The sequence below is a fragment of the Cyphomyrmex costatus genome, unplaced genomic scaffold (genome assembly GCF_001594065.2).
Source record: "Cyphomyrmex costatus isolate MS0001 unplaced genomic scaffold, Ccosl1.0 scaffold92, whole genome shotgun sequence".
NCBI lineage: Eukaryota > Metazoa > Arthropoda > Insecta > Hymenoptera > Formicidae > Cyphomyrmex > Cyphomyrmex costatus.
Window position 1 is genome coordinate 639,759 of NW_017280506.1, and position 10,868 is coordinate 650,626.

The following is a 10,868-nucleotide window of genomic DNA, read 5'->3' on the forward strand; positions in this document are numbered from 1 at the left end:
TTGCTGCTATTGGTATATTCTTTTAGATCATCCAATAGCAGCGAGCGCTCACGGATCCGCTCCGCAATAGTTGAGTCTGCTGAACGCGACCATTGATATATTTTTTAGATCATCCAATAGCAGTGAGCGTTCACGGATCCGCTCCGCAACAGTTGAATCTGCTGAACGCGATCATTGAGTCATGCACAACGCTACACTTTGTGCATTCCTGTGTACGTTTGTATCAAGATGTGTTGAGTAATTGGAAAGTACCCTGTGTATACATACACAGTTTAGTAACGATTCTAGTTACATCGAATCGAAAAAACTATTGTCTAGGGAATAATCAAATTGGAAAACATCGTACCAATATTCCATATTTTCTAGAAAAATAATCTATGTCATTATAATCTAATGCGAATCGTCCTAGTTACGATAAACGACAAAAAGAAGGAGCGTGCGAGTAATTTTACTCCTTCCGAAATTACGGCTCTTGTGAAAATTATTGCAAAATATAAAAGGATCATCGAATTCATGAAAACGGACGCAACTAAAGTTAATACTATATAGTTATTAACCTATATTGATGGAAATAGGCATAAGAGAAGCACGACCAGTGTTAAGCGTTCTGATTGGCGTAACTGTAGCCAATTATGAGATTTATTCATTATTATTAAAAATAGCTGATTCCATTAAATTTAAGGCTACATTCCAAAACGTCCTCTTCGAGGAAGATTTTACTCTATATACTATAGTATAAGAAGTTACGTGTACTATATATTTTGAGTAAAATTTTCCTGGAGTCAAATAATTGACTCTTATATGCCTTTGCCTATCTTTGTTTTTTAAATATTAAGAATCCTGTATATTTTCTTCATTTTTATACTTTATTATTTAACATTAAGATTGTTTTGTTGTATTTTTATTTGAAAATTGCGCACATGTTCTCGTTAAATTACAAATTTTTGCATTTTATTTACATTTTTCCAAATTATCCTATAATCCTTAACATTCCTGTTAATTACATTCAACAAAAAATGTATATTAGTAATATACCAAAAAAATTAAGAAAAATAATATAAAAAGAACAAAAAAATTAATTAATTTTTAAGAATTCGGTTGCGATTGTTGAGGACTCTGTGAAGTCGAAACTTTTCCGTATATACCGATGTAATTATTAATAATAAATTTATATATATTTCTAATAACTAGTATAGCTCAATTAGTTTTTGACCTGGGAGGTATATTAAGTTTAATTTGTAAATGCTCAGTAATTATTACACTACTGATAATAAAATAAAATAATAATAACAATAATCATAATGCTCATAATCATTGTACTACTGATATTTTCTAAATGTACTTAATATTATGTCATAAATTTCCAATTAACAATTATATTGGAAAAATAAAATTCAGGGAAATAATTTATTAATATGTATGTATTTTGTATAAAAATATATTACATTTTTTACATATACGTATAAAACTTTATGAAATATGAAACACAATATAATTAAAAAATATGAAACACAATAACACAACTTTATGACATATGAAACACAATATAATTATGCACAATATATATTGCTTTTAATGATATAAGTTTTTACTAATTATTTAAAGATCTAACTATTATTGATATTATAGCCTCTCAAAGCATAATCATTTTGCCAGGAAATTGATTTTGCATCACTCATAAAATAATCCCGAAGCATGTTACGCTGATGTAAGAATAGCATGATTTGATCCAACCTGACGTAAATTTGAAACTGTACCTTCAACGTTATCATGACACCATTCCCCATGTATTATAGTTCCGTCATCGTTCTCACGATCTATGAAATTTGAAAGACAATATTTTGTAAAATTACTTGACATAATTAAGTTGTGAAGTACAATCAATGCGAGAATTAATTTGTGAGCTCTCTTCTTTGTATTGCTTTGCGTAAAATTCTCCAACGAGATACGAGAATATCAAAACTGTTTTCTATGGTCCTTCTTGCTCTTGATAAACGATAATTAAAAATCCTTTCCGAATCTATCTTCAATGATCTTCTTGCATTTGGCCTCATTAAATAGCGTTTCAACGGGAAAGCATCATCTGCTACAAAAGCACATGATAATGCATTTAGTTAGTGTACCAGGAAGAGTTGTTGGAGGTGGCAGATCATCAGTCTGAGATGCTAAACTTTTTCTAAGTTCATTATTTGCCCACACTCCACCATCACTGTTTGACCCTGTAAGTACATATAAATGTTTTTTATTCCTTTATATATAAATCTTATTAGAATATATTATAATTATGTACCATAATACTAATCATATGATGTCGCCAACATCAACCCATGAAAAATTTATAATTTGCGTCACAAGTGGCCATCAATATAAAACTATACATTTTTTTATAGTTGCAATGCATGGAATTACTATTCGGAGGTGCTTAAATTGAGATGTGTTTATTACCATCTAACGCCACAATACAATTAGGGAAATTCCATTCATTATAAAATTCATTTATTATCTCTGTCCATCTCTCTTTTCTTGGCCATGGTAGATATTCTTTTCGAAGAGCTTTCTAGGTAGCATCACATGTTTCTCCAATAATTTTATAAGCTGTTGATCTGCCAATACAATATTCCCATGACTTTGATCTCACGCTATCACCATGAGCTAAGAATGTATATGAAATTTGTATATGAAAACATGAAAGAGAATATAAAAAAAATCGTAATTACGTCTCTCTCAACTAATAAATTAATAGATGAGATTATGCTACTTACTGTAAGGTTACTGCCAATCGTTCTTCCACTGATATTGGTGTTCGATTACTCCTTTTTGTAAGATATAACCTCACTCTGTCGCACAATTGATCAAATTGTTCTGGAAGCATTCTTGTCATGCTGAAAAATTCCTTGTGATCTGTTTCATATTATACTTTACGAAACAGATTATTAAAAAATCCTTGTTCTCTTCTAACCTGGTTTATGGGACGCACCCACCATCGACGTTGTTTTACGTGATGTTTCTTATTTTTCATATGCAAATACATTAATTGCAGATGAATACGAAAAATCAAGAGGAATAATGAAGAAATTAATGCTTGGAAATTCATTATTATAGGAACTGCCTAAATAATAAATACGGAAGAAATAAACGATTCCTGTCAATTCCCGCGCTTAGCGATTTATTGTAGACAGCATGATATATATCATGGTAGACTGTATACATATATACGACTGCGCCTCCATTTAGACGACTTTGAAATTGCGACTGCATTTACGATCATACGACTTCTATGTAGCCTTAAGTGGAACGCACCCTAGATGCATGTACAATTTTTATACTGAACTGAGGGCCAATGTCACAAAACTTCGATTAACTAATCGGCCTAGTAACTTTGCAGGCTTCCAACTGAAACTGATGTCGGAGTATTAAGCGGGGAGCATAGACTTTTGCATAACGCATAAAGCATGTGCATAAGGAATTTCATTGGTCCATTTTCTTATGCATGAGTCAATGGACCAATCAAATTCTTTATGTATATGGTTTATGCGTTATGCAAAAGTCTGTGCTCCCCGCTTTAATGTGAGCTCAGCTCACAGACTTCTATATATACTACTAGACTGCTAACTCCCTTAATACAAGCTTGTAAAAAGTGGACCCTAAAATTTATAATGATCCTGCGCATGCGTTACAAACTACACCGAAGGAATGTAATATGGCTGTGTCCTGTGCTGATTGCGATTGATTGCGATATTGCGAGCAGCCGTATTATAGCCGTAGGTAAATGTTAAGAAGACCCCCTTCACCTTAACTTTTGATAAAAATATACCCAATTGATGTGGTTTTGCATGAAACGAAAGAATCTGGCAGAAAAAAGTGTCGTTCTGCCTCGCGAACCGAGATATTAAGCGTTAAAGTTGACAACCATGTAGGTTAGTACATCTGTCACAGCTACGAAATTCATTACTTTAAAAATAAATTCACTTTAATGCTTAATATCTCGGTTCGCGAGGCAGAGCGACACTTTTTTCTGCCAGATTCCTTCGTTTCATGCAAAAACTCATCGATTGTATATTTTTATTAAAAGTTGTGATGAAGGGGCTTTTCTTAACATTTACCTATTATTACAGTATATGTACCACAATTTAAAAACCATTTTTAATTACGATGCCAGCAAAGTGTGCCTTTCTAACATGTTACAATTACAATATACAAAGTATTGATAAGCTGAGTTTTTTTCAGTAAGAATTATTAGTTAACTTAAAAAGTCCATAAAGTCCATAAATGTGTAAAAAATACAAAGTAAATAAAAATTGTGATATCAAGTATATTTATATTATGTGATATAAATATATTTATATATATTACGAAATTATCTAAACTGATAAACTAATCTGAAATAAAGCACCTCTTAAATACCTCTATAAACACCTCTTTTACCTCTTCTACGGTACACGTTACGTATACTATAGCATTTTCCTAATTTTTCGTATACGTTTCTCTTACGATGGATTAGAGAATCGGGGCCCAGGTTAATTGTCAAAATACGTATGAGCGTGCTAATGTATGCGCATGTGTCGCACGGGTCATGCGGTGCGGTTCTTGACGCATGCGTATAATGCACAATCGAAATTGGGGTCCACTTTTTCAAACAAGTTAGCAGTCTAGTAGTATATATAGAAGTCTGTGGCTCAGCTCCGACATCAACTTCAGTTGGAAGCCTGCAAAGTTACTAGGCCGATTAGTTAATCGAAGCTTGGTGACAGTGGCCCCAAGTACTTGCACTGACCTAGTTATAATAATTTGTGCACAATAGTAAAGCCAGAAACACATAGAAAAACGTAAGGCCGTAAGACGTATCAGTAAGGAAATCGTAACATTGGATTCGCTACCGGCCTTACGGTCTCTACTGTGATTGGCCAATTCGCTTACTGATTATGTTTTACGGCCTTAAACGGGGAGCACAGACTTTTGCATAACGCATAAACCATATACATAAAGAATTTGATTGGTCCATTGACTCATGCATAAGAAAATGGACCAATGAAATTCCTTATGCACATGCTTTATGCGTTATGCAAAAGTCTGTGCTCCCCGCTTTACGTTTTGTATGTGCCATGGGCTTAACTTTTCCAACGCCAACGTATATAATAACATTCATCTTGTCTATGGCCCGGTTGTTTCTTTTGGTAAGTTCTAACTTACCTATTAGGTCGCTACTCAAAAGGTAACATTTACCAATGAGCTTACGTATTGGTTAGGGTGCGATTACATGTAAGTTTGTCACTAGCCCGTGCCGCAAACCGCGCTCCATGTAATATCAGAGAAAAGAAATAGGCGGTACGCGGTACGCGGTTAATCGTTAACTGGACATAACCAAAAATTTCTGCTGATCATGGATAGCTGGAACTAAAGAGTGTTCGTGATTGTCCTTCAACCTAATGTAAATATTCTATATGAATGGAATGTTATTATTACAGGAGTCTTTTATAAACTCAGAAATTTACTTTCATTCTTAAGGCTGGGTCCACAACGTCGCTTCAAGAGGCCCTAAGCTGTAAAGCTGTAAGAAATTGACCAATCATAGTTGAATGCGAGAAAAATACTCGACTGTGATTGGTCAATTTCTTACGGCTTTACGGCTTAGAGCTTCTTAAAGAGAGATTGTGGACCCAGCCTAATAGATACAGAAAGAAACCTGAAACGACCATATCAACCTTTTTTCTATAACTTCTTGATAACGTCTATTTTTAAGCTAGAATTACGTGCTACATTACCGACGAAATACTAAGAAATCGACATCGTTTCATCGTCGAAATCATTAAATCGACGTCGAATTGAATATCGTCAATTCAATATCGATTCCATTATTCGCTGGGCTGGCGTCTTATCGTGGAAATGAAGTACTGACAAGACCTCTAAGATAATATTCAACACAAGATTTTACTAAAATTGAGACCTCTGCTCTCCGAGGAGACTATTTAGTACGGATCCATTTCTGCATGATACTGTGACTACATTTAAATCAGAAATCTAAAAAAGAAAAATCAGAAGATGAAGAACTAAAAATTATCACAGAGTAATAACGAGAAATAATTTCGAAAAGCATACAATTTTTTCGTTAAAGTAGGTTTTCATCATGGAAACTGAAAATCTGATGTTGATGATTATGATAACATTTTTAAAGCAAGTAAGAACTCAGCCGAAGAGGTATGCAGAAATTACAATAAAGAAAGTTATGACTATGTTTTATATTTATCTTTACTATCAAGAATTGAAAAATGAACACAATCCAAGCCTATGGGTAAGACCAATTTTTTCCGAAGAGAGAAGATTTTTGCAAAGTGCCAGCGATAATTTCGTCCCTGAAATACAGTTGTCACATAATAATACATTTTTTAATTATTTCCGAATGTCTGCATCGATGTTCAACAAATTATTGGAAATAGTTGGCCCTAGCATTGAAAAGCAAAAAGTAATTTGAAATCCAATACCAGCTTGAACGAGATTACAGGTGACTCTACGTTGGTTAGCTTGCGATGACAGTATGGTGTCACTGTCATATGCCTATCGTATTGCCCAATGTACAATTTCTAAAATTATTCCAGAAACATGTGAAGCGATATGGCATGCTTTAAAAGAGGAGGTACTTTTTACTCCCAGTGAAAGAAATTGGCGCAAGGTTGCAAAAGACTTTGAAAGGATATGTCAATTTCCACAATGTATAGGATCCATTGATGGAAAACACGTTGTCATTCAGGTACATATTATATGTGTACCTATATATAAAACATTCATGCATACTTGTAAAGTAAGTAATCTAATAATGCAAATATATATAATATTTGATTGTTACAGGCACCATCTCGTAGTGGCTCAACATTTTACAATTATAAAGGAAACCACAGCATCAACTTACTTGCCATAAGCAACGCTTTGATCCTTGTTGTTGACATTGGAGCTCAAGAGAGACAAAGTGATGGAGGTGTGTTTGACAACAGTGGATTGCCTTATTTATTTCAGTCAAATGCATTGTTCATTCCTCCACCTGCGCGTATTAGTTTTACTGATAAGAAGTTCCCGTTTGTACTAATAGGAGACGAAGGTTTTCCATTAAATACATATATGATGAGATCGTACCTTTGAAGTCGTAATTTAAATACAACCAAAAAAATTTTTTAATTACCGTCTCAGCCGAGCTAGGAGAACAGTAGAATGCGCTTTCGGAATTTTAACTGGGCGATGGAGAATTTACCGTTAACCTATCATTGCGTCTACTTCTACCGTCATTAAAGCTGTGCAGGCAACAATTGTTTTACATAACTTCATCATCAATGAGGAAATGCACTTGTTGGCGCGAGATAGAATATATAGTAGAAATGAAGATTTTCTTAACGAGCTTAATACCAGTAGTGAACTCATACCTATAAGTGACAATAATGGATCACAAAACTTGAGAGCAGTCAAAATTCGAGATGACTTTGCCTATTATTTTGAGCATATCTCTCCATTGCCTTAGCAATGGGAGAAAGCTTTGTCTCACGATTTTTAATAAAATTTGAAAATACTTTGCAAAATAAAAAAAAATACCATTTTTTATTGAAATAATAATTTTTTATTAATTAGACCACTTTATTATATTTGATTACATTTATGTAAATTACGTTACCATGTATAAACACGTCATATTAATGCGATTAATTTATATGATTTAGATAATAAATATGTCAATTTAACAAAAAATGAATCAAATGAATATTTAATTATCTACTAACAATATAAAGATTCTTATTGTTCTTATCATCTATTAATGTGTTTACGAATGATTTATTAATATAACTTAAAAGTTTTGTTGATCAGTCTCTTTATTAATATTAACCTTTCTCATTATTAACGAGCTAACAAAAAGATAAAATATATGTTACCATGTATGTAAACACGTCATATCAATGCGATTAACTTGTACGATTTAGGTAATAAACATGTCAATTTAACAAAAAATGAATCAAATGAATACTTAATTATCTACTAACAATATACAGATTTTTATTGTTCTTATCATCTATTAATGCTTACGAATGATTTATTAATATATTGTAACTTGAATGTTTTGCTAATCCAGTCTCTTCATTAATATTAGCTTTTCTCATTATTAACGAGCTAACAAAAAAATAAAATATACGTTTTTAAGCAATACTGAAAATCTGAGCGATACTTAATTAATCCCATTAATCTGTAAATAAGGATACATGTCTCAAATGTAAGAATAAATAAAAAATAGAGAGGCACAGAATGCATAAATAAAATTAAGTAAACTTATATTTGCTTATTCTGCTCCTCTAACTCTTCTGTAGCAATTGCCATATCCATAAGATTTCTTTGTAGAGTTCTGCGCTTAGGGTACGGTAGACGACGCAAAATATCAGCTAGCTGCTCCACAAAGCTGTCCACCACATCTCGCTTTGGGAATGATGTCTTCATCAATTCTAGAAATTCACTTTTCAGCTGAATCTCTGTTTCTGTGTAATTGATTTATATTCCATTAGTAATTTCGTATTCACAAGTGTACAAAATAGTGTTTGTACAAGAATAGTCGTAAGAAATCGCAAGTTCGGAGTTTGAAAAATTATTATAAAAGTTGTAATACATATATACAAAAGGTCTATTTACTTCTTTTTACTGTTTGATCTTGCTGTGCTCGAAACTGTAGATTCTGAATGATCCGTATCTGAGATTAATCCCTCCATTCTATTACCAACATTATCGACGATGTTTATGTTGGCATCAAACAGCTCAGTATCGGTAGAACTACTGCTGCTGCTCTGTGTCAAGTTGTTCGCAAAATGTCGCACAGAGTTAACGGTCCTGCAATTTAAATTTTTTTATTATTTTATTAATATACAAGTAACATAATATTAACACTTACGGCATTGTGTTTAATGTATCATCGAGAAATCTCATTCTGTCATAATGAGCAAACGTGCTTTTAAGAGGATATCCAGCTTCTGCCCCAGATCCTTGGTACATATCCCTGCATACGCTTACGAGTCTTTATATAGGCATCGCGCCAAGTGTTTCCATTTTTGTTTTGCAACCTTTACAGTTAATGTTCCTACAATTTTTAATATAATTTTTTAGTATTGTTACACGCTCTCGAGACCGTGAATCGTGAACGCGTACACTCCCTAACCGCGGAAATAAACAACACGGCTGAGTTCCGTTTCAGGCGCGCATTTTATATAGTGAGCATCACGTATACTATAGGGGAATGTGCGCATATGCGTGAAACAAAACGCAGCCACATATGTATATAATACAAAACAAGAACTTTTTATTAAACGAACATAAAACAACGGGTAAAAACGATCAACCAATCAGAAGGCATGTTTAAGCACGGAGACTGCAACCTTTCTATCTGACAAGCGTGTTTTTTTTTAAACGAGCGTCTCGTCGTCAGGGCGATGCACTCCTCGAGATATAACGAGTGTCGATACGATTCAGATATAACAGACGTGAACATAACACATGGATATAAATACTAACTTTACAAATAATATATTAATAATACCTTGTATATAAATAATATGTTAATATAATATAAAATAGTCTTACCTCCGAGTGTATTGATAATTTCGTTCCATAGACTATCTCGTTTCAGGTTTATCCTATCTTTGAGAGGTAATCTGCTGTCCCATAAAGACTTACGATCATGAACCAGATCGATGAACAATTCGTCGATATTTTCCATCAGACTATTTATTTGAAGTATTGGTTCTGCTACATCCTCATGGATATTTTCAATCTCTTCTGCGCCACTGTTATACCTCTGTACTGTGAAATAATAATTATGAAATCAATTTTATTCAATTACTTTGATAATTATGAATACATATAAGAGCGACAATACACAATAAGAATGTTTTACACTTACCCATTGTAACGATCGAGTCATCACTGACGTTTAGGGCATACACGTTCTCGTCAAAACCATTGAAACAGTGATGTGCAAGAGCATTGCCACAAAAACTACGTAGAATAAAGTTGCAATAGCCACATTTTAATGATTGAAAAGATATTAAAGAAGTAATTTTTATTAAATGGTATACAATTAATTGAAACCTATCTCAGAAACATATTAGGTGATTTTTTGCATGCTTCTGGTATAGCAACCAAAAGTAACCGCAATTGAGGCTATCTTTGTCTTCTGATCTCTGAAAACGAAGATAGCCTTACAATTATAGTCGCGATTGCTATACCAGAAGCACGCCAAAAATCGCCTGTACTTATCAGTCTTAATATTGTGATAAATGTTTACATTACTTACAGGATCACTTATCGTGAAAATTTTTAATTTAACGGTTATGTTGACTATACCAAATGATACCATGTATATACCGCTTCTTCTTCTTCTTCTTCGAGATTGAATTGGCCCTGGTCCTCTTAAACGAGATAAACTTGGCCAGTCATACCAAGTTAAAGCCGGCACCAGCCGGCACCGCTTATGCCCAAAAAATATGCAAAAATGGCATAGCCCGCACTGAGCTCAAGAATACCGTATACCGGGCGTCTCATGTATATACCGCGTATGCATCGTCTATTTTCCAAGTTGCCTACACTTGCCTAGTTAACTAACTAGGCAGCTAGGCAACCGCGTACCGCGCTCCATGTAATCGCACCCTAATTCTTTCTTCTGATTAGTTAATCCTAAAAGTGCTTTTTTACGCTGATGTTCGACTGGTTACACAATAATTTTCATAAAAAAAGAGGAGGTAATATTGGTAGCAACAAAAACCCTTGAGGCATCATAGTTTTATTTTCTACGGAACATTTATAAAGTAGCAGAGAGAGAGAGAGAGAGAGAAAGGGAGGGTGGGAGGGAGGGA

General features: G+C 33.6%; 1 protein-coding gene and 2 long non-coding RNA genes across 3 annotated transcripts; 1 reads left to right on the plus strand and 2 right to left on the minus strand.

The window, feature by feature from the left end:
• Nucleotides 1-1,888: 1,888 nt before the first annotated feature.
• LOC108781904 (uncharacterized) lies at nucleotides 1,889-2,960 on the minus strand. The gene is made up of 3 exons (XR_001940973.1): nucleotides 2,763-2,960; nucleotides 2,291-2,652; nucleotides 1,889-2,219 (listed from the first exon to the last, which is right to left on the minus strand). It is a non-coding gene; the product is annotated as an uncharacterized LOC108781904 (long non-coding RNA).
• Nucleotides 2,961-6,086: 3,126 nt separating this feature from the next.
• LOC108781903 (uncharacterized) lies at nucleotides 6,087-7,523 on the plus strand. The gene is made up of 3 exons (XR_001940972.1): nucleotides 6,087-6,499; nucleotides 6,594-6,745; nucleotides 6,844-7,523. It is a non-coding gene; the product is annotated as an uncharacterized LOC108781903 (long non-coding RNA).
• Nucleotides 7,524-8,244: 721 nt separating this feature from the next.
• Nucleotides 8,245-9,674, minus strand: LOC108781901 (uncharacterized). Its single transcript, XM_018550019.1, has 4 exons — nucleotides 9,598-9,674; nucleotides 8,912-9,097; nucleotides 8,656-8,850; nucleotides 8,245-8,504 (listed from the first exon to the last, which is right to left on the minus strand). Exons 2-4 carry the CDS (start codon nucleotides 9,010-9,012, stop codon nucleotides 8,480-8,482), a joined length of 321 nt encoding a protein of 106 aa, XP_018405521.1. The 5' UTR covers nucleotides 9,013-9,097; nucleotides 9,598-9,674; the 3' UTR covers nucleotides 8,245-8,479.
• Between the last annotated feature and the right edge of the window lie 1,194 nt (nucleotides 9,675-10,868).